Below are 26974 nucleotides of genomic sequence, written 5' to 3'. Positions count from 1 at the left end.
GTCAACCCGCCACCCACACAGGTCTTTCTTACCGCCAGTGATGGTTAGCTGGAACTTTCCTGTGCTCTTGTCTCAACAAGCGTATTTAGCAATTTCTTACATTGTTCTCTATTAATTTTCCATTGTTTGTTAATAGTTAGTAGTTCATTAGTGTTTGATAAGTTTCCTTTTGGGGGTGGGGAATCCCCTCCTACGCTCTCCCAGCACTGGGGTCTCCGGGCTTCAAACCCTGCAAAGCCTACGGCAAGTGTATGCCCAGAAGTGATCCTCACACCTCATGTCTAAAGTGTTTAGGCGAGGGCCATCAGAAGGATCATTGTGCCATTTTTAAGACTTTTCAGCCCAGGACTTTAAAAGATAGAGAGCAGTGCCTGAAGGTCCTGTTTATGGAAACAGCACTCTGCCCCCAGTCTGACCCCGGGTTGACAGACCCTGCGCCGAATACATCATCCTCGGTGCGGAGCGCTCCAGCACCATCAGCACGAGCACTGGTGCCGGGTAAGGATAAGGACTCATGGCACAGTTCTGGCTCCACTAGCGGCACACATGCCGCATGCAGGCACCGTTTGCAATTGCCGGTGCTGCAAAAGACGAGGCCAGAGAGAGGTCACTGTCCCCCAGCTAGGTCTAAGGAGCCTGCCGCTGTGAGACCCGAGTCAGGCCACACTAGTGCTGCTCCACCGGTGACGGTCACGCCAACTCCTGCCCATGTGGAAGGGCAGTTGAGTCCGGACCCTCCTCGCTTGCCAAGGCCGAGCCAGGAGCTGCACCTCCCTTCGACACCGGAGGTGTTTGAGGTGGCCCAAGAACTGCTTCACCTCATAGCATTGTTCTTTCCTCCCAGATGGGCTCCTTCAAGGGGAAAGCCCACTATGATAGCCCGCTGATCTCCGACCCAGGCACCCAGCACCGGAGCACACCCAGCAGCCACGCCGATCCCCGAGCCCTTGGCGCGAAAGCTCGGTGCCTAGAAGTGCCACTCCCCTGTGGTCATCATTTTCAAACACCTCGGAGTCAGACTCCTATCGGTTCTGGAGGAGTAGAACCAGATGGTCCACGTCAACTCGGGACGGGCACCCTTACCCAGCACCATGGCCTGCCCAATGGCAGCCCCTGCCATCATGGACATGTTGGACTCCCTGGCCTTTTCATGAAAGCCAAGGTTGCAGCCAAGGGTCTAATTCCAGGGTGATGTCACTGGCCTTGGCCTCATTTGTATCCCCGTCAGCAGCACTGGCACCAGCAGGATTGGGGGTAGGCTTATTACCACCCTTTGCAACCATCTCAATGCCTCTGGTGCAGCCAGGCCTGGGGGTCCCGGCGGCACCAGCACCGGCAGGGACTCTGGCACCAATGGCGATTCTGGTACCAGCAGCAATTCTGATGTCGAGGATGACATGGACGCTGATGGCACTTTTGGCACTGAGGGGCACAACACCATCTGGGTCGGCACTGGCCCAAAAAACCCAGGTGCCACGGGACCCCTTGGGTGTGGAAGGAAGGGAGCAGCCACCCCTCGCGGGGTCTTTTCCTCGTCCTCTCCAGATGAGGCATTGACGGGCACGATGACAGTCCCAGCCTTGGAGGACAATGGGGTTCTGCAGCAATTTTGTAGAGGGTTTCCCAGGGCCTGGGCATTTAGGCGGAGGAGGTAGTGGAGGATGCAGATCCAGTGGTGGATCTTCTCGCTCCGGACCTGCACGGATTGCCCTGGCCCTCATAAAGACCATCTCTGACATCACAAAAACTCTGTGGCAGACCCCAGCCTCGTTGCTCCCTACGGCTAAGTGCAACGAAAGATGCTACTTTGTGCCATCCAAGTGTCCCTAAGCATTTATACACGAATCACACACCTGACTCTCTTGTGGTCAATGCTGCCAACCAATACAAGTGTCAGGACTTCCAGGGACCCTCCCCAGAGAATAGGGAGGCGAAAAGGCTTGACCTTTATGGGAGAAAGTTCTACTCCACTGGAGGCTTACAGCTCCGCATTTCAGATCAGCAGGCCATTGTCAGTAGGTACTGCTTCAAACACATCCGGGGCAATGGCTAAATTTGTGGAGCTGTTGCTGCAGGACTCCCATGCCGATTTTTCAGCTCTCGTGGAGGAAGAGAAGCTCATTTCCAGGACTTCGCTGCAAGCCGCACTGGCTCATGTCATGGCCACAGGCATAGCTATGAGGAGAGGCTCTTGGCTCCAAATCCTGGGCTTGCCATATGAGGTCCAACAAACTATTCAGGACCTCCCCTTCAAGGGTTCGGCTCTATTTTCTGAAAAGATGGATAAAAGGCTGCATAGCCTGAAGGATTCGAGAGTCACTCTCAAATCATTGGGCCTCCATACGCCCGCTACACAACATAAACATTTTAGGCCGCAACCTCCTCCACGGCTCTATCAGCCACAGAACCATCAGGACGGCTCACAGAGGAGGAATAGAAATGGCAGAAGGCGACCGCACTGTCCTCAGGCCAGAGCTCTGGCCAATCTAAACCACCCTCTGGACTGAAACAGGTCAAGGACGGTGCACCAGATCCTCAACTGTATCCACCCTGCCTTAACTTCTCATCCCAACTCTCCTCTTTCTATCATGCATGGTTCCATATCACCTCGGACCTTTGGGTGCTCCACACGGTAGAGAGAGGATACTCCATCCAATTCTGTGCCCGCCCACCCTTCCATCCACCTTCCCCGTCCTTCTTCAGGGACCCTTCTCACGAGCAGCTCCTTATCCAGCAGGTGCAGTCACTCCTATCTCGAGGGGCAATGGAGGAGGTTCCTCAGGAGCACAGGGGAGAGGGCTTTTACTCCCGGTATTTCCTTATACCAAAAGCCAAAGGCAGCCTCAGGCCCATCCTGGACCTGCGAGAACTCAACAAGTTTGTGAAGAAACTCAAGTTCCGTATGGTCTCTTTAGCCTCAATCATCCCATCACTGGGCCCAGCAGACTGGTATGCTGCCCTTAACTTGAAGGACGCATATTTCCATATCACAGTCACTCAGCCCCACAGGAAGTACCTAAGATTTGTGGTGAATGTACCACTACCAGTTTACAGTCCTTCCGTTTGGCCTGTCAGCAGCACCTCAAGTCTTCACCAAGTACATGGCAGTCATTGCCGCGTTCTTGCACAGTCACCAGGTACAGGTGTTTCCATTCCTCAACGACTAGCTGATGAAGGGCCGCTTCAGGACGCAAGTGGAGGCTCAGGTCAGATTCATCAGAGCCACCTTCGACAACCTGGGTCTCCCTCTAAACGAAGCAAAATCAACTCTGTCCCCTGTCCAGACGATAGAGTTTATAGGAGCAGTACTGGAATCGACCCAAGCCAGGGCATACCTAGAAGAAGCAAGGTTTCAGGCCCTGACAGATATCCGACAGTTTCCCACCACCACAGCAAGAAACAGCATGGCTGCCTGTACCTAGGTGGTGCAGCATGCCAGACTCAGCCTTCGACCTCTTCAGTCGTGGCTTGTGTCAGTGTATCACCAAGCCTGGGACAGCTTGGACAGGACTGTGACCTGCCTCACCTGGTCATCGACTCCCTTATCTGGTGTCTCGACCCTCAGGAAGTGTGCTCAGCGGTCCCCTTCACCAGTCCGCAGCCGTCTCTCTCGCTAGTGATGGATGCATCAGACTTGGGCTGGGGAGCTCATCTAGGAGACAGCAGGACTCAGGGTCTCTGGTCTCAGGCAGATCTGGCTCTCCACATCAATGTCAGAGAGCTGAGAGTGGTGCGCCTAGCATGCCAGACCTTCTGTGCACACTTAACGGGACATTGTGTATCAGTTATGATGGACAATACAACAGCAATGTTCTATACCAACAAACAGGGGGGGTGCATGCTCCTCTCCCCTGTGGCAGGAAGCCATGCTGTGGAACTACTGTGTGAAACATACAATACACCTGCAAGTGTCGTACCTCCTCAGGGTACAGAACGAACTGGCGGACCACCTCAGCAGGTCATTTCACACCCAGGAGTGGTCCCTTCACACGGACGTCGCGTTCTCAATCTTCCTGAGGTGGGGCTTTCCCCAGATAGACCTATTCACCGCGCAACACAATAGGAAGTGCCAGCAGTTCTGCTCCTTCCAGAATCAAAGCCCGGGCTCCAGAGTGGATGCATTCTTCCTTCCATGGGGAGGCCATCTCCCTTACGCCCATACCACTCATTCACAAGGTACTCCTCAAGATCCGGAGGGAACAAGCTCAGGTCATATTGATAGCACCAGCCTGGCCCCATCAACAGTGGTACACATCTCCCCTAGACATGTCTGTGGAAGCCCCAATCACCCTTCCACTCTTCCCGGACCTTCTGACACAAGATCACGGTTGTCTTCAACATCCAAACCTCTAGTCGCTTGACCTCACGGCATGGAAGCTCCATGGTTGAACCCGATGGAGCTTTCCTGTTCAGACCAAATTAGACAAGTCCTCCTTGGTAGCAGGAAACCCTCTACAAGAGCACCTACCTTGCCAAGTGGAAGAGATTTTCAATCTGGTCTGTGCAGTGCCATTCGTCCCTGACACTAGCTTCAGTGTTGCTCATTCTGGACTACTTGCTCCATCTGAAGCAGCAGGGGCTTTCATTCTCTTCAATAAGGGTGCACTTAGATGCCATATCGGCCTGGCATCTGAGTGCAGGGGGCCGCTCCATTTTTGCTAACCCTATGGTCAGATGATTTTTTAAAGGACTCGACAGACTGTACCCTCAAGTCCATCAGCCTGTCCCCACCTGGGACCTCAACCTGGTCCTCTCTAGGCTCATGGGACTACCATTTGAACCATTGGTGACATGCTCCCTGCTCTACCTCTCTTACAAGGTGGTGTTCCTGGTAGTAATAACCTCGGTTCGGAGGGTGTCTGAGCTCAGGGCCCTAACATCAGAGCCTCCCTATAACATGTTCTATAAGGACAAGGTTCAGCTCAGGTCTCATCCTGCTTTCCTCCCAAAGGTTGTGTCGAAGTTTCACATTAACCAGTACGTCTTTCTCCCGGTATTCTACCCTAAGCCTCATTCCAGCGGTAGGGAACAGAGACTGCACTCTCTGGATGTCCGCAGGGCGCTAGCCTTCAACATGGAGAGGACAAAGCCATTCAGAAAGTCGGTCCAGTTATTTGTGGCAGTGGCAGACAGAAAGAAAGGTCAGCCGGTATCGTCACAATGCATCTCGTCATGGATAGTGTCCTGTATTCGTGAGTGCTACAACCTGGCAGGGGTTCCTGCACCTCCAGTCACTGTGCACTCCACCAGGGTGCAGGCTTCATCAACAGAGTTCCTGGCTCAGGTTCCCCCTCAGGAAATCTGCAGAGCAGCGACATGGTCCTCCATCCATACTTTCACCATGCACTATGCAATTACCCAGCAGGCCAGAGACAATGTGGCCTTCGGACAAGCAGTGCTCCAATCAGTGGAAGACTCCGACACTACGACCTAAACTTGGGCTTGTGAGTCACCTGATTGAAATCGACATGAACAAGCACTCAAAGAAGAAAAAATGGTTACTCACCTTCTCGTAACTGTTGTTCTTCAAGGCTCTATATTGAGTGCCATGAAGGCGCGACTCCAGGGGGCGCCCAGGTTGACCGACAGATGCTGCTAGGGGAAAAAATCTGGCTACCGTGAACATGCGCGCACACATACCTGATTGGAATGAACATGAACAACACATCTCAAAGAACAACAGTTATGAGAAGGTGAGTAACCGTTTTTTATGAGGAAAGGATGAGGGAACTGAGCTTATTTAGTCTGCAGAAGAGAAGAATGAGGGGGGATTTGATAGCAGCCTTCAACTACCTGAAGGGGGATTCCAGAAAGGATGGAGCTAGGCTGTTCTCAGTGGTGGCAGATGACAGAACAAGGAACAATGGTCTCAGGAACAAAGGTCTAGGTTGGATATTAGGAAAAAACTATTTCACTAGAAGGGTGGTGAAGCACTGGAATGGGTTACCTAGGGAGGTGGTGGAATCTCCATCCTTAGAGGTTTTTAAAGCCTGGCTTGACAAAGCCCTGGCTGGGGTGATTTAGTTGGGGTTGGTCCTGCTTTGAGCAGGGGGTTGGGCTAGATGACCTCCTGAGGTCTCTTCCAACCCTAATCTTCTATGATTCTATGACTGCAGCACTCACAGGCTGGGCTGGCAGCACATTGCACTGTACAAGGACTTCATATTCCTCCTTCGCATACTGGGCTGTGAAACAAGCCAGCTTCTCAAGGTGTCGTCTGCCTCCTGCGAGGGTGGAGTGCCCAGTCTCCTCAAAACTGTAATGAGGAGCCGAGCCCCCTTTGCATAGGGCTTAGCAGCTGCCACCTTCTCCTGGGAGGATGGACTGGCATTCACCCATTCTAGATGACAAGCAGCAAACACCAGCTCTGCTCCTATAGTAGGGCAGAGATCCTGGGTGAGAGAGTACAGGGCTTGCATGTCTGTATCTCTCCCCAAAAGGCAGAACAGTTAAGGACGCAGCTGCAGCTTGCAGAGAATGCCCGCGATGGGGCGCATAAGGATCTGATCGAGTTGCACCGCAGGTTGCAGGATGGTGAGGAGGCCCAAGAGCTCCAGTGCAAGGAGAGGTTGGAAACCCGCAGGGCTTTGGGGGACGAGACCAGGGAGAAGGAAATAATGCAGAAATCCAATACTGAGCTGCGGGCTGCCATCAAGAAGACGGAGAGCGAAAGGATCAGGTAGGCTCTGTGCAGTGCCAGGTGGGCTGCACCCTGCAGCAGACATTACTTGGCACTGTGATAGCCTGCCAAGGTGCAGGCATGGACAGGGACTGTTAGCTGGGTCCCAGATCCAAACCAGAGAGTGCGGAACAGTAACAAAGACCTACCAGCACGTCCACCCAAAGCCATTCCAGCTAAGCACTGGGCACTGTATTCAGGCCTGGGATGTACAAGTAGGGCTGGACCCTACAGCCATTCCAGGCAGGCCCAAGGCAGCTCCTTCTCTGATAGCTCAGTCCAGAGCCATTCCATCAATCCGTGTCTCTTTCCCCTCAGAACTGGGCCCAGAGGCCAGTCCAAGGGCTGCACTAGGGCTCCTTGGAATGGGCACAGTAGCATGGTCTGACCTCTTCTCTGCTGACTGTCCACTTCCAGCTGGATTCTTTCCCTTCTATACCTGTCCCCAAACAGCCCAGAGCTCCCACTCACACCATGATGACAGCTGGGTGACTGTGTGGGTGGTGCTCCCTGCATAGATGTCCGCTCACAGCCCTTTAGCATTCACCGGCCAGGAGTGACCGTGCATGTCTGCTTCAGCTTGAAGAGAGGCCTAGAGGAGAAGGAGCAGAAAATCACCATGCTGGAGGAAGCCAAGGCTGCAGCTCAGAAAGAGGCAGGAGAGCTGAGGGCAAGCCTGCGGGAGGTGGAGAGGTCTCGGATGGAGGCCCGACGGGAGCTGCAGGAACTGCGCAGACAGGTGAGTGCAGATGGCTCCTGGACACGTGCAAGCCAGGTCCCTTTGCTGTGTCCCAGCTCTATCAGCCTTCGCAGACACATTCTGCCCCAGCACCTCCCATCCTGGGAACTTCCTGACTGCGATGCCTCCTTGTAGGCTGCCCATTTGGGCCACTGAATGGGTCCCATTCCCCTGTGGCAACCTGGAACAATGCCAGGATGAGAGGGAGAGCTGGTAGCAGCCAGAGGCCCCCTGGGGCATGCCCAGAAGTGCATCTCCCAGGAAGGTGAGGGGCATCTCCCTCCCAAATGGAGACCATGCCCTGAAAACCCATTGGGTAGAAAACTGGAGGATTCAAAACTCCCCAGCCTCAATCCCCCAGTGCAAGGAGCAGAATGGCCTGGTCTCATTCCCCATCCCACTGGCCACTGGAGCGGCTGACTGCAGAGGGGAGTGTGCTACACAGGCCTGCTCCCCATGGGCTGTGCCAGCACCGGCCCAGGCCTGGCAGGCTGGGGAAGGCGGCTGGAGAAGCCTGCTAGTGACCCAGAGTGAATCAGTGGGTCCCACACTGGTACTTTCCACCCTGTGGCACTTGGCCAGCTCCTCTGGGGAGGTGGAGAAACCAGACTAAGAAGGGACCATTTTGTCCATCCTCAAGCAGTCATTGCCGGGGGGGAGCCAGTCCTGCCCCCGGTCAGGGCAGCAGCAGTGGCTTGCTGTGGCCAAGATGGGCCTGCCAGCACGGCCCATGTGCCCCAGGCCGAGCTCAGGGGCAACCTGAAGAACCTTCCTTTGCAGGTGAAGATGCTGGGGGGCGAGAACAGCAAGAAGGGCAAAGAGGTGAGCGAGTTGCAGGCCTGTCTCCTGCAGCAGGAGCAGCGCGAGCAGCAGTGCCACAGGCAGTCCCTGGAGCTGAAGCAGAGGATCGCGGAGATGGAGGGCGGCCAGAAATGTGTTCGCAAAGAGGTGAACCGAGTAGGCACTGGAGCTGGCAGGCAGAGGCGGGCTGCGAGGGATGGAGGCAGAGGGAAAGGATGGTCCGGAGGGAAGGGTACAAAGCCATCTCTAGATTAGCCTAGCTAGGCCCACCAGGCTCCTGTGGGAGACCTCAAGGATTGTTCCCCTCCCCTCCTGTTCCTTCCCATCACCCTGAGGGTGCAGCCCTGCAGCAGAGGGGAGGGCACTCCACTCCCTGGCGCCTGCCTGTAAACACTGCCCTGGGGTTTCCAGAGAGTGACCCAGGGCTCTCTCTGCCAGTGGGGTGGAGAGCAGCAGCTCAGCCTGGGAGCCTGTGCACTGAACTATGGGTGCTACCGTGCTGCAGAGAGGGCTGTCTTTGGGTCTGCGCTGAGAGGCTCCTGGCCGCTGCGCGTGTGTCGAGGCAGTGCACTCCTCCTGTCCCTTCCAGCATGCTCTCTGGTGGACCATATGTAGACAGGGCCTGGCGGTTACTCTGCAGCTCACTCCGTTCCAGGTACTGAGCCTGCAGAGGAAGCTGGTGGAGGTGGAGTGGGAAGCCAGAGCCAGAGAAAAGGGGCTGGTCGACAGCCTGGGCGAGAGTCACAGCAAGGAGAAGAAGCTCCAGGATGAGCTCCACAACATGGAGCTGAAGCTGCAGCAGGCCAGCGGGGCCAGCAAAGGCCTCCAGCTGTGCCTCAGCACCACCGAGGGGCACCTCCACGGCCTAGAGACAGAGCTGGCCAAGACGGAGGCTGCCAAGAGGGAGGTGGAGTCGAAGCTGGGGGTGCTGCACTCTGTTGTGCGCCGGACACTAGGGCTGGGCAGGCAGAGCCCCTCACCGCAGAGACCCTGCTCCCCTAGCAAAGGTCAGCAGCCTTGGAGGACTCACCTGGGTTTGGGAGACAGACTGAGTGGGCCAGATCACAGAGTGCTGTGTGTGTGACTGCACTGGAGCACTGATTACACGTCACAAGAGCTGCATGACATTTCCCCAGTGCTCGAGGGTGAGGGCTGCTCTGGCGGGGCCTGTGTGCAAGCCACAGCAGCCTTCCAGAGTGGGGGAAGATACATCACAGAGGGAAAGGTATTGCCATGGCAGCAGTCATTTTGAAGGGGAAAAGGGTGGCGCTTGAAGGAACTGAGTGTCAGGCAGCTATCCCTGCCCTGAAAGGGGAAAGCCACAGAGGGGGCAGGGGTCTGCCTGGAAATCCAACCTAGCAGCAATTTCTGGAGGGGGTGGCTCTGAATCCGTGCATGGATTATCCCCAGGCTGGGCTGAGGAGAGAACCGCAGTTCTCTGGCTGTAGTGACACGCTTGTCTTGTACCAGATAATCCATATTGCCCCCTGCCATTATCACATGGGGATGGTCTAGGCCTGCCTAACGGTCCCTCTCCTAACACACCCACCTGGCATTCAGGCTTTGAGAGCTTCTCTGCCACCACAGGAACTGATGGGCAACGGACTCCAGCCTCCTGCACTGGCTCTCCAGAGAGGAGCCGTTTCCGCTCCCCCTTTGGTTGGGCTTCCCCTCTCCAAGGGGAGCACAGTGCCAGCGAGCCTGACCTGGATGGAGTCCAAGAAGCCTTGAGAGACTTCCTGCAGGAGCTGCGAGACACTCAGAGAGAGAGGGTAAGAGCATCTCCTTTCTGCTCCCATGGTGTCCCCTTGCCCCTCCACAAACTCCCCACTCTCTGCTCACACCCAGGCCATGCTCAGCGTCATGATCACTGGCAACACTGACAGAGATTTGCCCCCACATTGGATTGCTGAATTAACTGAAACAAATGTACAAGGACATTAAAGTCCTGTCCCTTTCAGTTAGAATGAGCGCAGAAACGAGGCCTTGGTACTGTCCAGGACTGAATGCAAGCATTACCCTTATTCATTTAATCTCTCAGTGTAGCTTCCAATCTGCGCCTTGTCCGCCAACTCTAACCAGCACAGTCACTCCCAGCACTGCAGCATGGGACACAGCCCTCGGCAGGGCTGGCCTTACCATGAGGCGAACTGAGGTGGCCACCTCAGGTGCCAGATTATGTGGGGGGGCGATGGGGGCACCGCTAGGACCCAGAGAGTAGAAAATTGTGTCTGCTGCTGGTGCATATGTATTCTCTCTACTCTAGATGCACAGAGATGGTGGAGTGCTGTGCTGGAGGAAGGAGGGCACAAGAGACATAACAGGCAGGCAGGAGAAAAGGTGAGAGGGAATAATAGAAAGCAGCAGGAGCTGCAGGGAGAGAGAGGAGGAGGAGCCTCTTATGTACCTCTCTAGCACCCCTAGGAGCCTGGACTGATTAACACCAGCTTCTCAGGGAGCTTCCTGTTTCCTGCTGCTTCTCTGAACCCACTTGAGGAGAACAGGCAGTCAACTGAAGTAGTAGGAGCCAGTTTGGCCCTTAAGACGCTGATATCTTCCCTCACTCAGGCCCTGCTACCAGCCTGCTTATTTGTCCCCTTCAATTGAGTGTTGAGAGCTATAGCTGGCACAGAACAGCAGTCATGAGTGAAAGAAGAAAATGCCTATCTGGGGCAGCATTCAGAAAAAGCAAGCAAGCAAAGGAAGCTTTTCTATCTAAGCAGGAAGGAGCTCTCCTGAGATACATAGACACAAATGTTCACGATGAGCCTTCTGGCCCCAGTGAGGATGTGAGCAGTGAGGAGATGCCTGATCTTCCAGTTAGTCAGAGTGCAGGTGACCTGGCAGCTACTGCAGCATGCATATCTCCATCTCAAATGGATGTAACCATGCACATTCCTGAAGAAAAGTGTAGATCAGAGAAGAGTGTGGTGGAGGCACAAGAAACAGCTGCTGCTGAGTTTAGTTCCTTAAGTCTAGATGATCCAGGACTGTGGACCCACTTGAGCAGTAGCCTGAGGGACTTCCTTGTACTGCCTGGGCCACAGCAAGTGAAAAACTTCATGTTCCCCAAAGACAATGAAAATAGACGTTTCCATCCAACACATTACTGCCGTGAAATCCCCAATGGTGACAAAGTGGAGAAGCCATGGCTTATGTACTCAAAAACCCAGAATGCCGCATACTGTTTTTGTTGCAAAATCTTCCAGTCTAATGTTCTAGCCACATTGGGTTCTACGGGAACAAAGGACTGAAAAAATCTGGCAACAAATCAGCAGAGAGCATTCCATAGGTGGAAAGACCTTGAGATTAGACTAAGAAGAGTCTGTGATGGTGCCCCCCATAAGGCTTTATGGAAATATGCTTTATAGAAATATGCTTTATATATATATATATATATATATATATATATATATATATATATATATATATATATATAATGACATAACTGGAATATGTTTTATGCTACTGTCATAAATATAAAGGGAAGGGTAAACCCCTTTAAAATGCCTCCTGGCCAGAGGAAAAATCCTCTCACCTGTAAAGGGTTAAGAAGCTAAAGGTAACCTCGCTGGCACCTGACCAAAATGACCAATGAGGAGACAAGATACTTTCAAAAGCTGGGAGGAGGGAGAAAAACAAAGGGTCTGTGTCTGTCTGTATGCTGCTTTTGCTGGGGACAGAACAGGAATGTAGTCTTAGAACTTTTAGTAAGTAATCTAGCTAGGTATGTGTTAGATTATGATTTCTTTAAATGGCTGAGAAAAGAGCTGTGCTGAATAGAATGACTATTCCTGTCTGTGTGTCTTTTTTGTAACTTAAGGTTTTGCCTAGAGGAATTCTCTATGTTTTGAATCTAATTACCCTGTAAGGTATCTACCATTCTGATTTTACAGAGGTGATTCCTTTACTTCTATTAAAAGTCTTCTTGTAAGAAAACTGAATGCTTTTTCATTGTTCTAAGATCCAAAGGTTTGGGTCTGTGGTCACCTATGCAAATTGGTGAGGATTTTTACCAAACCTTCCCCAAGAAGTGGGGTGCAAGGGTTGGGAGGATTTGTGGGGGAAAGACATGTCCAAACCACGTTTCCCAGTAAACCCAGATAAAGTTTGGTGGTGGCAGTGAAAATCCAAGGGCAAAATAATTTTGTACCTTGGGGAAGTTTTAACCTAAGCTGGTAAAAGTAAGCTTAGGAGGTTTTCATGCAGGTCCCCACATCTGTACCCTAGAGTTCAGAGTGGAGAAGGAACCTTGACAGCTACATATGCCATGTAACATATCTCTATGAAGGTTATGATCTACTGAATCTATTCATCCTATTTGTATGCAAGTATCATTTTTGTCTTGGAAGTTATGAATATTGGCTGTGTACTGGCTTGATTTCTAAGCAGCCTTAGTAGAGCATTCGGTCAGCCTCTTGAGAGAGGGATGTGCAAATTAGGTGCACAGTCAAGAAGCACTTAGCGAACAATGGATCTTGTAAGGCTCCAATCGACATAAGAAGTCTAGCTGAGGACGTTCAAGGAAGCATGTGAACCATGCCTGCTAACTGTAAGTTCTGAATCATGCATGGACATATGACTTGCCCATGTGACTCCAAAACTCCATCTTGGAGCTGGACTTTGCATAGGAGAGAGGAGGGGGTCTCCACCCACAAGAGAAAGTCTATTTAAACCCCAGGGAGACCCATCCATTTTGTCTTCAGCTGGCTAAGGAGACAGCCTCTCCACTCCCAAGGATACCTGAAAGAAACTGGAACAAAGGATAGTAACTACAGGGGGTGTAAGTGATTGCTGCACCTAGACTAGAAGGAGTCTAGTCTGTAAAAGGAAGCTTACTGGCATTCCTCTAAGGGTGAGGTTTTTATCTACATTCAGAGTTCTTACTGTATTAGACATAGATTTGCGTGTTCTATTTTATTTTGCTTGGTAATTCGCTTTGTTCTGCCTGTTACTACCTGGAACCACTTAAATCCTACTTTCTGTATTTAATAAAATCACTTTTTACTTATTAATTAACCCTGAGTATGTATTAATACCTGGGGGGGGGGGGCAAACAGCTGTGCATATCTCTCCATCAGTGTTATAGAGGGTGAACAATTTATGAGTTTACCTGTATAAGCTTTATACAGGGTAAAACGGATTTATTAGGGGTTTGGACCCCATTGGGAGTTGGGCATCTGAGTGTTAAAGGCAGGAACACTTCTTGAGTTTCTTTCAGTTAAGTCTGCAGCTCTGTGGCACGTGGATTAGACCCTGGGTCTATGTTGGAGCAGACGGATGTGTCTGGCTCAGCAAGACAGGGTGCTGGAGTCCCAAGCTGGCAGGGAAAGCAGGGGCAGAAGTAGCCTTGGCACATCAACTGGCAGTCCCGAGGGGGTTTCTATGATCCAACCCGTCACAGAGTCACCACTCAAGAAATGAGAAAAGGAGGACTTGTGGCACCTTAGAGACTCTTTTCTTTTTGCGGATACAGACTAACATGGCTGCTACTCTGAAACCACTCAAGAAATGTACACACACCACTACCTTGGAAAAACAATTCAAAATGAGATCATACAGTTACTGGCAACAAAAGTCAAACAGAAGATTGTGGCAGATCTGAAGTCAGCAAGATATTACTCTGTTATTCTGGACTGCACACCTGACATCAGCCATACGAAACAAATTACTTTAATTGTGCATTTTGTAACAACAACAGAACCTAGTGAAAATGTCCCTGCAATGGTGACTGTCAGAGAGCATTTTCTAGAATTTATTGACATTGATGATACTACAGGAGCTGGTATGACAAATGTGCTTCTTAAAAAGCTGGAAGATACGGGAATTGCGATAGTGACATGAGAGGTCAGGGCTACGATAATGGTGCCAACGTGAGAGGAAAGAACAGAGGAGTGCAGACACGGATCCAAGAGTTAAACCCTCGAGCTTTTTTTGTCCCATGCAATTCTCATTCATTGAACTTGGTGGTCAGTGATGCAGCATCAGCTTCTAGTGAGGCTGCTGAATTTTTTAATATAATTCAAAGTGTGGCAAATTGCCGATACGATTATGATGGGTCCCGTGCTTCCTCTTCTTGTGGGGGGGGGCGGGTTTCAGGGCGCAGTTTCCTGCCCTTGAACTAGGGTATTTACTGTCCCACTAGTAACCCAGTAATGTACTCAATGCTTTTTTTGCCTCTGTCTTCACTAACAAGGTCAGCTCCCAGACTACTGCACTGGGCAGCACAGCATGGGGAGGAGGTGACCAGCCCTCTGTGGAGAAAGAAGTGGTTCGGGACTATTTAGAAAAGCTGGATGAGCACAAGTCCATGGGGCCGGATGCGCTGCATCCGAGAGTGCTAAAGGAGTTGGCGGATGTGATTGCAGAGCCATTGGCCATTATCTTTGAAAACTCATGGCGATCGGGGGAAGTCCCGGACGACTGGAAAAAGGCTAATGTAGTGCCCATCTTTAAAAAAGGGAAGAAGGAGGATCCTAGGAACTACAGGCCAGTCAGCCTCACCTCAGTCCCTGGAAAAATCATGGAGCAGGTCCTCAAGGAATCAATTCTGAAGCACTTAGAGGAGAGGAAAGTGATCAGGAACAGTCAGCATGGATTCACCAAGGGCAAGTCATGCCTGACTAATCTAATTGCCTTCTATGATGAGATAACTGGCTCTGTGGATGAGGGGAAAGCAGTGGACATGTTGTTCCTTGACTTTAGCAAAGCTTTTGACACAGTCTCCCACAGTATTCTTGCCAGCAAGTTAAAGAAGTATGGGCTGGATGAATGGACTATAAGGTAGATAGAAAATTGGCTAAATTGTCGGGCTCAACGGGTAGTGATCAATGGCTCCATGTCTAGTTGGCAGCCGGTATCAAGTGGAGTTCCCCAAGGGTCGGTCCTGGGGCCGGTTTTGTTCAATATCTTCATAAATGATCTGGAGGATGCTGTGGATTGCACCCATAGCAAGTTTGCAGATAACACTAAACTGGGAGGAGTGGTAGATATGCTGGAGGGTAGGGATAGGATACAGAGGGCCCTAGACAAATTAGAGGATTGGGCCAAAAGAAATCTGATGCGGTTCAACAAGGACAAGTGCAGAGTCCTGCACTTAGGACGGAAGAATCCCATGCATCGCTACAGACTAGGGACCGAATGGCTAGGCAGCAGTTCTGCAGAAAAGGACCTAGGGGTTACAGTGGACGAGAAGCTGGATACGAGTCAACAGTGTGCCCTTGTTGCCAAGAAGGCCAATGGCATTTTGGGATTTATAGGTAGGGGCATTGCCAGCAGATGGAGGGATGTGATCGGTCCCCTCTATTCGACATTGGTGAGGCCTCATCTGGAGTACTGTGTCCAGTTTTGGGCCCCACACTACAAGAAGGATGTGGATAAATTGGAAAACGTCCAGCGGAGGGCAACGAAAATGATTAGGGGACTGGAACACATGAGTTATGAGGAGAGGCTGAGGGAACTGGGATTGTTTAGTCTACGGAAGAGAAGAATGAGGGGGGATTTGATAGCTGCTTTCAACTACCTGAAAGGGGGTTCCAAAGAGGGTGGATCTAGACTGTTCTCAGTGGTAGCTGATGACAGAACAAGGAGTAATGGTCTCAAGTTGCAGTGGGGAGGGGTTTAGGCTGGATATTAGGAAAAACTTTACTAGGAGGGTGGTGAAACACTGGAATGCGTTACCTAGGGAGGTGGTGGAATCTCCTTCCCTAGAAGTTTTTAAGGTCAGGCTTGACAAAGCGCTGGCTGGGATGATTTAGTTGGGGATTGGTCCTGCGTTGAGCAGGGGGTTGGACTAGATGACCTCCTGAGGTCCCTTCCAACCCTGATATTCTATGATTCTATGACTGGCCGAGGCCAATCTTGTATTGCCTCCACTTTGTTCCACTGGGGTTTTACCAAGTCTATCCCTACTACATACCCGAAGTATCTCACCTCAGCTAGTCCTATCACGCACTTGAGAGGGTTGGCACTGAGGCCGGCCTTCCGCAGGGCGTCTAGTACCACTTCTGCTTTCCCTAGGTGTGTTTCCCAGTCAGGGCTGTGGATGACTATATCGTCTAAATAGGCAGCAGCATACCTGGCATGGGGTCGCAGCAATTTATCCATAAGTCGTTGGAATGTTGCAGGGGCCCCACAGAATCCGAAAGGGAGGACAGTGTATTGGAACAGGCCATCAGGTGTAGAGAAAGCAGTCTTCTCCTTGGCGTTGTTGGCCAGGGGAGTTTGCCAATATCCTTTGGTCAGGTCCAGAGTGGTTAGGTATCGGGCCTTGCCTAACTGATCAACTAGCTCGTCGACACGTGGTATCAGATAGGCATCGAACTGGGATACTTCATTCAACTTCCGGAAGTCGTTGCAAAATCTGAGGGTGCCATCAGGCTTGGGTACTAGGACGATAGGGCTGGACCACTGGCTGTGGGATTCTTCAATAACCCCAAGTTCCAACATCATCTTCACTTCTGTCCTAATTTCCTCTCTTTTAGCTTCCAGTATCCAGTACGGTCTTATCATCACCCTTATTCCGGGCCTGGAGACGATATAATGTTGGACCAGTGTCGTACAGCCCGGCTGTGTACAGAACACATCTTGGTTCCGTTGGATCATATCAATGCCCTCTGTTCGTTGTCCTGGGAATAACTTGGGGGATATCCTCACCTGCTCCTGTGGGTCGTCTGTCTGAGGTGGAGCTCTCTGAATGACCAGGCATGTCTCTCGGTCATTCCAGGGCTTCAGTAAGTTTATGTGGTAGATCTGCTCTGGTCTTCGGCGGTCTGGTTGTCTGACCCTGTAGTCCACTTCCCCAGTGGCTTCCACTATCTCATATGGCCCATGCCAGCTGGCCAGGAGTTTGCTTTCCGCTGTCGGCACTAGCACCATCACCCGTTCTCCCAGCTGAAATTTCCGTACTTTCGCCCGGCGGTTATAATATGTCCACTGGGTCTCTTGTGCTTTTTCCAAATGTTCTCGTACTATACGGGTTACTCGAGCTATTCGCTCTCTCATCTGTGTCACATGCTCAATGACATTCTTTCCTGGGTTGGCTTGTTCTTCCCAGTCCTCCTTGGCGATACCTAATATTCTGCGTGGGTGGCGTCCGTATAGTAGCTCAAAGGGAGAGAAACCGGTGGACACCTGGGGGACTTCCCGTATTGCAAACATTAAGTATGGTAGAAGGGTATCCCAGTCTTTTCCATCCTGTGCTACCACCTTCCGGATCATACCTTTAAGGGTGCAGTTAAACCGCTCTACCAGTCCATCTGTTTGTGGATGGTAGACTGAGGTCCGTATGGCATGGATGCAGAGCAGGGTACATAAGTCCTTCATTAATTCCAACATGAAAGAGGTTCCTTGGTCAGTCAGGATCTCCTTAGGGATGCCCACTCTGGCAAAAACCTCAAGTAGTTCTTTTGCTATTGCCTTGGATGTGGGGTTTCTTAAAGGAATGGCTTCTGGATACCGTGTGGCATAGTCAAGGATGACTAATACATTTTGGTGGCCCCGTGCTGATCTTTCCAGCAGGCCCACTGGGTGCATGGCTATCCTTTCGAAAGGGACTTCAATAATAGGCAAAGGTACTAATGGGGCCCGCAAGTGAGGTCAGGGACTATGCAACTGGCATTCCGGGCAGGAGGTACAATAGCGTTGGACCTCCATGCATATTCCTGGCCAATAAAATCTTCTTAGGACTCTAAAGTGTCGTCTACTCCTAGATGTCCCCCAAATAAATGACTGTGAGCTAACTCTAGTACTGCCCTTGTGTGTTTCCGTGGGACTAAGAGCTGCTCTACTTCTTCCCCTCCAATTTGCACTATTCGGTACAACAGATCATGTTTGATCACATAATACGGCCTTGGGTCTTTCCTTCCACGGGTACACCATTTACTTCCACTACCTCCTCCCTCACATTTGCGTATAGCAGGTCATTGGCTCGGTCCTGCCCGAAATTCTCACATGCTGTACCGATTTGACCTAACTCCATAGGACCTATTTCTTCTCCGCCCCTTGGGTTGCCCCTACTTGGGCTAGGAACTGCCTGAGTCCTCACTGGCCTGAATTGTCTCCTGGCCTCCTGAACGGGTTCGCTTACCAACAAGGGAGGCTTTCTGGTTCTCTGCTAGAATCCTGGTCCCTAGCCTTTTATCTGCCCTCTTTTCCCACCTAGACTTTTGGGGTTTCCCGGGGGATGAAAAGAGCTCTGGGGAAAATTGGGGTGAGGCTATCTGTAGGTGCCTCCGTCTCAGCCCGGGGGTTGCTACCCTTCCCTGGCTCTACTGGAGTAAGTTTTCAAACCCGGGGAAGTCCCTACCCATTAAGAACAGGTAGGGGAGCCCAGGGACCGCTCCTGCAGTTACCCTGGATCTCAATCCGTACTGGGATTGTGGGGTAGAAATTTACGGTGCCATGAAAGCACGTTACCTCTGTTGTTTTGGCCCTGGTTAGTTGGTCTTGCCCCACCAACTTCCCCGAGACCAGTGTGACAGCACTCCCGGAATCTACTAATGCTATGGTCGCAATACCGTTAATCTTTACTGATCTTGTATACCCATGTGAGGTCATTGCAACCCCTACCAGGCTGATTAGGCCACATTGTTCCCCAGGATCCCCCAGATTGCACTGCATAGGCTCTTCCTTGTTGGGGCATTGGGCTGCTATATGCCCCAAATTCCCCACACTCATAACACTGACCTCTTATCCCAGTTGCCGCCCTCTTCCTGGGGCTATTTGGTCGGCCCCCCCAGCCCACTCTTCCCAAACCCCCAGGTCCCTTCTTGGCCTCGGGTTATTCCTCAGTGTCTTTCCTCCCAGTTATGGTTCTTCTGTAGTTCTCGACAATCAGGGGCCTTGGTTTTGGGGCTGTCTTCCTGGTATGCTGTGGGTCTGGAACAGTTCACAGGCTGCCAGCTGTCTTTCCATGAGGGAGACCAACTCATTGTAGGTAGAGGGGTCATTCTGGCCAACCCAAGCCTGGTGGTAACCCCCTCATATACCGGTCCAGTACCGAGCTCCATCATTTTTTCAGAGCTGAGGGCCTCAGGGTTCAGCCATTTCTGGGTCAGGTGGATCAGGTCAAACAATTGCGATCAGGGTGTCTTGTCCTCTGTATACTGCCGTTCATGAAACCTCTGGGCTCGCAACGCCATGGTTACTCCAGATCTGGCCAGGATCTCTGCCTTCAGTGGGAGTAATCCTCCGCAGTCTCTGCAGCCATATCGTAGTAGACCTTCTGGGCCTCCACACAGGAATGGGGCGAGGATACCAGCCCACTGATCTCAGGGCCAGGCTGTTCTCTCAAATGCCAGGAGGTATGCCAATACATCATCCTCCCGTGTCATTTTCTGTAGGCAGTGGCTGGCCCTTATGGTCTGAGTCCCATCGCAATTGTGGTTCTGCTCCATAAGGGCCTTCTTCTGGTTTGCCAACTCCAGTAGCAGAGCTCAGTCCTGGGCAGCCTGATTCATCAACAGCTGATTAGTCTCCTGCTGCACCTGAGTCGCCTCCTGTTGGGTGGTTGCTTGGATTTGGGTAGCTTCCTGCTGGGCTGCAGTGGCTTGTATTAGAGCCTTGACCATGTCGTCCATCTTGGGGATGGGATGGTTTTGGTTAACCCTGGTTTAAGTCCCCGGCGCGGAGATCCCACTTCTGACATCACGTGTGGCAAATTGCCGGTACGATTATGATGGGTCCCATGCTTCCTCTCCTTTGTGGGGGTTCAGGGTGCAGTTTTCTGCCCCTGAACTAGGGTATTTACTGTCCCACTAGTAACCCAGAGAAGGGTAGTGAAGAGGGAGGGACCCGGGCCCGCCCTCTACTCCGGATCCCAGCCCAGGGGCCCTAGGGATAATGGTAAACCACTTGAACTAGTGCTTCCTTCCCCTGGGCTACTTCCCTCTTCTGCTCTTCAGCTTGTGGTGCTTCCTGCCCTCTCTCTCTGCACAAGCTTGGTGTCTCTTTACCTAGGGTCTTGGTCTTCTAACCAGCCATGGCACTTCTCCAAACTGCTCTCTGCTCCAACTCATCCAAACTGCTCTCTGCTCCAACTCCTTCCCTGGCTGATTGAAGCAGGGGGATTTTATCAGGTGACTAGCTTCAGATGCTCTAATTGGCTTCAGGTGCTTTTAATTAATCTATAGAAACCTTTCTTCCCTCTACAGGGAATAAGGCTTCTCCTCATCCTGGGACTTACATATCTCTCCAATATCACTCTCCTGCTGCCTTCTGGCCATGCTGTGTCACAAAAGCATCTATATATTTTTCTCTGCATCAACTCATCGATGGCAAATTTTGAAGCAACCATAGAATATCAGGGTTGGAAGGGACCTTAGGAGGTCATCTAGTCCAACCCCCTGCTCAAAGCAGGACCAATCCCCAATTTTTTCCCCCAGATCCCTAAATAGCCCCCTCAAGGATTGAACTCACAACCCTGGGTTTAGCAGGCCAAGGCTCAAACCACTGAGCTATCCCTCCCCCCAATCTGGGAGCATCCTTTCTGACACTGAAACCACTGAGTGCCACTCAATGGGAAAGTCGAGTGGAAGCGATAAAGCCTATCAAACACCAAATTGGGAAGATAGATGATGCCATAGTTGCCATTATGGAGGATAATGCTATGACAGGAATTGTTTGTGGGAGAACAGTGGCAGAGGAAAATGGAATCACCAGAAACATACATAACTTCAAATTTCTGTGTGGCTTAGTGTTGTGGCATGACATACTGTTTGAAATAAATGTTGTAAGCAAGAGACTCCAAGGTGTTGACCTTGATATATCTGGAACAATGGAACACCTGGACAAAGCAAAATCATACCTACAGTCTTACTGGTCAGATGAGGGATTTCAAAACGTTCTGAAGAGTGCACAGAACTTGTCAGAGGAACTTCACACTGAAGCTATTTTCCCATCCATTCAAGAATACAAGAGTCACCAAAGAAGAAGAAATTTTGATTACGAGGCACAGGATAATTCCATAAGAGACCCCCAAACAACAGTTCAAAATTGAATTCTTTAACCAGGTGCTAGATTGTGCAATACAGCCACTTGAAGAATGTTTCATGCAGCTCAGGGAACACAGCAGTATATTTGGGATGTTGTATGATATTCCAAAACTCCTCACTATACCTGAAGAAGACCTACACCAGCAATACAGGGCACTAGAGACAGTGTTTACACATGATGACATGCGTGATATTGATGCGAGTGATTTAGGTGATGAACTGAAAGCCCTTTCCAGATACATTTCAGCAGGATCAACTCCAACGGCTGTTCTGGAATATATGTGCACAAATAAGATGACCACCCTCTTTCCAAATGCTTTTGTTGCTCTGCGCATACTTCTAACACTTCCTGTAACAGTTGCCAGTGGAGAACGCAGCTTCTCCAAGCTGAAGTTAATAAAGACACATCTACACTCCACAATGACACAGGAGAGACTGGTCGGCCTTGCAACCATCTCAATAGAGCATGAGCTGGCCCAGATTGTGGACCTTCAGCAGGAAGCAGTTCAAATCTTTGCAACTAAGAAGGCATGGAAAGCACTACTTTGATTATTCAAACAGATAAAAATGCCAGTGTTTACTATGCAGACAAGAAAAGTTACATTTGCTGTTCAGGTGTTTGAAAGTTAAGTGTTCCTTAAAATTTTTGAACAAGGCATTTTAAGTTGTTAGTTCTCCTTTATTGGGGTAGGTAGCAGAGCAGTACCATGAGAGGAGTAGAACAGGAAGAAGGCAGAATTGAGATCTTTCAAAGTTTTGGCCCAAGCGAGGGGGCATGGGGGTGTCATTTGAGCTCCCCACCTCAGGTGCCAAAACGTTGTGGGCCGGCCCTGGCCCTTGGAACTTGAGGTGCTGCACAAAGGGAGGTGGACTGGCACACTGGACCAGAGCAGGGCTCCAGCCAGCCTGGTGTCATGGCTCTGACAGTGGCCAGCACCAGTTTCAGTAGAAGGTGCAACAGCCCTTCAGTCTCCTCTCCTCCCCCTGTCAGTTACAGGACAGTTCAAGCCCTGTAGCTTGGAGGGTTTAGATCCTTTCCAAAACACCTGGTTATTTTTTTATTCCTTGTTATAACACTGGAGATTCTCGTTCTCCACAGACCTGTCTAACCTTTTGCTGAATCCTGCTGAGCTCTTGGCCTCTGTGATACCTTGCGGCAACAGGTTCCAAAGGCTTATTGCATGGAAAAATATTTACTTGGCTGCCACTGCTTGCTGAGTGTCGCTGAACACCCCCTTGTTCTGGTGCTGTGGTCTGGTTATAGGGCATGGGCACTGGCAGTGCCAAGGGAATGGTGGGATATTATTTCTCATTCTTCTCTGCCCTCCCTATATTCCATGCCTTGGCCTTCCTTCCCCAACCCTTCATGTTACTCCTTCCCCAGCTGTCCCTCCCATCAGTTCTTATCCCCGGAGAGAGAGGACTCTGCTCCAGAGATTCTCACAGCACCAGGTCCACCCCTCTTTCTCTTCAGCTCTGCCTGTACGCCAGGGTGGCGCAGGGAGCAGAGCAGCCATAGGAGACATGGAAGCTGTGTTCCCACCCTTGGGCTGACTCAGGGAGGAATATGGTCAGTTCACAGTGTGTCCTTCCCTCTTAGCTGCTGGGGGAGCAGAGGAATGTTGCCAAGGAATGGCACATGAGATGCCACATGCTTGAAAAGCAAGTCAGGCATTGCTCACTGCTGTAGTCAGCTCAGTGCAGCCATGTGGGATGTATGCACAACCTGGGCAGGAAAGTGGGCCAGACATGATATGCCAGGCCACATCAGGCCAGGGAGGAGTTAGACTATTCCTCCAGACACTGCTCTCCCCACACACTCCACAGCCAGGGAGCCGAGCGCCCATGCAGTGCTGCAGTTTGCCAAGCTCTATTTCTGGGCAAAGAGAATCAAGAAAAGAGGACATGGAGGGGCAGGAGCACGTGGAGAGCTGCATTTCCTTAGAGCAGGGGCAGGCAAATTTTTTGTCCTGAGGGCCACATCGGGTTTCTGAAATTGTATGGAGGGACGTTTAGGGGAGGCTGTGCCTCCCCAAACAGCCAGACGTGGCCCAGCCCCTGCTCCCTATCCAGCCCCCCCGCTTCTCCCTCCCGCTCCCTATCCAGCCCCCCCGATACCCCCCCCAGGACCCCTGCCCCATCCAACCCTCCTTGTCCCTTGACTGCCCCGGCCCCCCTGCCCCCCACTGCCCCCCACTGCCCCATCCAACCCCTCCTTTCATTCCTGACTGCCACCCACTGTCCCATCCAACCCCCCCTCTCCTTCCTGACTGCCCCACTGGGACCCCTGCCTCCATTCAATCCCCCTGTTCCCCACGCTCTGACCACCCCAACCCCTATCCACACCCCCGCCCCCAACCACCACCCTGAACTTCCCTGCCCTCTATCCAACCCCCCCTGCTTCCTTCCCCCTTACCACGCTGCCTGGAGCACCGGTGGCTGGTGGCACTACAGCTGTGCCACCCAGAGCACCAGGACAGGCAGCTGTGCCACCCAGCTGGAGCCAGGCGCGCCACCACCCAGCACAGAGCACTGGGTCAGGCAGCCCCGCCACCCAGAGCAATGCGCCGGCAGCACAGTGAGCTGAGGCTGCAGGGGAGGGGGAACAGCAAGGGAGGGGCCGGGGACTAGCCTCTCAGGCCAGGAGCTCAGGGGCCAGACAAGAGGGTCCTGTGGGCTGGATATGGCCCGCGGGCCGTAGTTTAGCCACCTCTGCCTTAGAGGATATTGCCACCTGCCCTCTCAGCCACTCTTACAGTGTCCAGGCCTGATCTGCAGCTGCTGTAACTTGACTCCCCTCCAGCAACTCACCTCCAGCAGAGCAATGCTGACACCCGCTGGGGATCTGGCCTGCCGACATCAGTGGAACTATGGCTGATTTATACCAGTTGGGGATCTGACCTCATTGACTCCAGTGGAGCTAGGGCTGATTTACACCAGCTGGGGATCTGGCCCAGTGACTCCAGTGGAGCTAGGGCTGATTTTCATAAGTTGAGGATCTGACCCATTGGCTCCAGTGGAGCTAGGGCTGATTTGCACCATCTGAGGATCTGGCCCAGTGACTCCTATGGTGAGATGCTGGCTGACAGCAGCTGGGGAGCTGACCTCTCCAGGGTGTTAGCCACCATCTGTCTTAGCAGGGCTGCATGCTGCTCCATCAGTGAGCCCATCCATGCCTCTGCAGGCACTGGGCAGACAGCTACTCAGCAGCAACAGGAGCTGAACACCCCCCATCTAGGACTCCGCCGAGCGAGGGACCCATGGCAAACCACCAGGCCAGCCCAACGACATGCTCAGCATTACATGACCCCACCAGCTGAGCTTGACCCCAAATTGACTTTAATGGCATTTATATAGCAACATTCTCTGGTCCTTCAGCCCCCTCCCCTTTGGCCTTCCTCTGTTGTGTCCAATTGCTCAAAACATGGTTCTTATAAAGATGCATAAATATTTATACAAGAGTAATATAAAAAACATGGACTGTCATAATAATCAAAGCCCCGGTGCAGCCGAAGGGCTTTCTCTAGGATTGGGAAATCAATTAGTATTTTATGGCTCTAAACTATTGAGTTTGAGGTGCTCCTGCCTTCCCCATCCCATCAGGCTGCTGAGGTTTGCTGGAGTCGAGGTGAGCAGCTGTATCCAGTTGTGTCTCTCGGTGAACACAAGGGAAGGTGTATTCCCTTACAGTTAAAGTAGGTCTGATGGTTTGATTAACATTCTGTGTGTCGTTTTCATATGATTACTGTGTACAGCCCTTCCTTAAGACTCCCAAACTGTCAGCCTGCACCAATGCTCATTGACATCAATTGAAGGATTCCCATTGATTTCAGTAGGCCTCAAGTCCCACAAGTTCTACCAGCAGAAGCCTACCTCCCTATTAAAGACAAGGGGTAACATTTTCCACAGCACCTAAGTGACTTTTGAAAATGGGATGTAGGTTTCCAGGTCACTTAGGTGCTTTGGAAAATGTTTCCCCTTGTCTTTAATATGAAGGCTACAGACCCCTGCCTGCTGTGCTCCATTGTGCTGCCAGCTAGCCATGCCAATCAAGATGTAGCATTGCATGCTGGAACCAGCAGTCTCTATCGGCCTCAGCTCCATACTGAAGAGGAGGATAGCTGCAGTCTGTGCCATTTGTGCAAATTAGGTTCAGCCTTTGGGCTTCTGGCAGGGTGCCCATGCAGCTTAGCTGGGCAAAGTTTGGGCACCTGCAGCATAAATGGCAAAGAACATAATGGAAACTAGCAGGAAATGGGGAGCTGTCTTTGGCCAGGAGATTACAGACACTCAGGGCTGTTTGTGGCCAAGAGTACAGGCTGAGTTTGATAATATTGTTCTTTTGAAGGTAACTGGATTGTGATTTGCAAACCAGCAGCCAGACTCTGCCTCCCCTTACGCTCCTGCTGCTGTGCTGACCTGAAGCCTGATCCTGTTTTCTGGTGTTTTAATGATGGTTTATGTCATGCATGCACTTTGATAGCAGCTTCCATCTGAGGATCCAAAGCCTATACAAATAGTGGTGTCTGTAGCCTCATCACAGGCCCCTGGGAAGTGGGGACACCCCATCATACAGATGAGGAATGGAAGCACTGAGTGGGTGGGTGAGTTGCCCAGGGTAGCAAAGCTGAGAGTAGGATTCAGGAGAGTCAGGTTCTACTCTGCTGCCCTGGGCAAGTCGCCCCTCCGCACACCAGGAAGAAGGATGGGGCTGTGCATAATCTCTGTGTGACGCTCGGTACCTCAGGGGAACACCCTAACCCCCAAGTTCATCTTTATAAAATGATTGTGTGGTATCCAATGCAAAGTTTGTCATGTTGGGTGTCTTTGCACTGAGCACTGAGCACTGAGCATGGTAGTTATAGTGATGTTATAGTAATTGTTACAGTAATGTTATAGTAAGGTTATAGGTTATCATTTCATGTATATAGTTATGAGGCTGAAAATGTATCCTCATGGTTTAAAGCAAGCCCATGCAAAAACTCTCCAAGAACTGAGAGGCAGTTCACACCTCATCAGGGCATGGATGGGACAAACCCAGCCCAGCCTCACAGGAACAATGGACACTGTTTTAGGCAGCAAGAAAATAATCTGTTAGACCCTCGAGGAAGTCACCCCATTCCTTTGGGCAGTTTGGGACTGCAGTGAGGTAATGTTCACCTGATTCTGAAGGGGAGGAGCAGGGCAAAGCCAAGAGGAAAGAAAGTACATGATAAAAGGGAGAGACATTTTGCCATGCTCTCTCTCTTCCACCTACATCTACAGACACCACCACCACCAAGCGACTGAACCACAGATCAAAGGGGAGAGCCTGGCTGAAGAGCCAGCCTTGTGATGAGAAGCATCTAAGTTTGTAAGGACATTGAAAGTGTTAAGATCAGCTTAGAATGCGTTTTGCTTTTATTTCATTTGACCAAATCTGACTTTTTATTCTTTGACTTATAATAATAGAATATCAGTGTTGGAAGGGACCTCAGGAGGTCGTCTAGTCCAACCCCCTGCTCAAAGCAGGACCAATCCCCAACTAAATCATCCCAGCCAGGGCTTTGTCAAGCCTAACCTTAAAAACTTCCTAGGAAGGAGATTCCACCACCTCCAAACAAACCCTTCTTGTTACTCTTAACCATCCCTTGCTAGTTGCAACTCCAATTGTGATTTGGCCTTCCTGATTTCACTCCTGCATGCCTGTGTAATATGTTTATACTCCTCCCTGGTCATTTGTCCAAGCTTCCACTTCTTGTAAGCTTCTTTTTTGTGTTTAAG

At 51.2% G+C, this 26974-nt stretch overlaps 1 protein-coding gene across 1 annotated transcript in view; it reads left to right on the top strand.

Moving 5' to 3' along the window:
• CROCC2 (ciliary rootlet coiled-coil, rootletin family member 2) overlaps positions 1-26974 on the top strand; it is a 212359-nt gene that overhangs the window by 138379 nt on the left and 47006 nt on the right. The window contains 5 exon segments of the mRNA XM_043522756.1: positions 6441-6679; positions 7259-7418; positions 8199-8366; positions 8875-9226; positions 9807-9991. Of these exon segments, the coding sequence (XP_043378691.1) occupies positions 6441-6679; positions 7259-7418; positions 8199-8366; positions 8875-9226; positions 9807-9991 (1104 nt within the window).

The sequence above is a fragment of the Chelonia mydas genome, chromosome 9, assembly GCF_015237465.2.
Source record: "Chelonia mydas isolate rCheMyd1 chromosome 9, rCheMyd1.pri.v2, whole genome shotgun sequence".
Classification (NCBI taxonomy): Eukaryota; Metazoa; Chordata; order Testudines; family Cheloniidae; genus Chelonia; species Chelonia mydas.
Note: the sequence above shows the minus strand (reverse complement) of the source record. Positions and strands in the feature narration are given on the sequence as shown.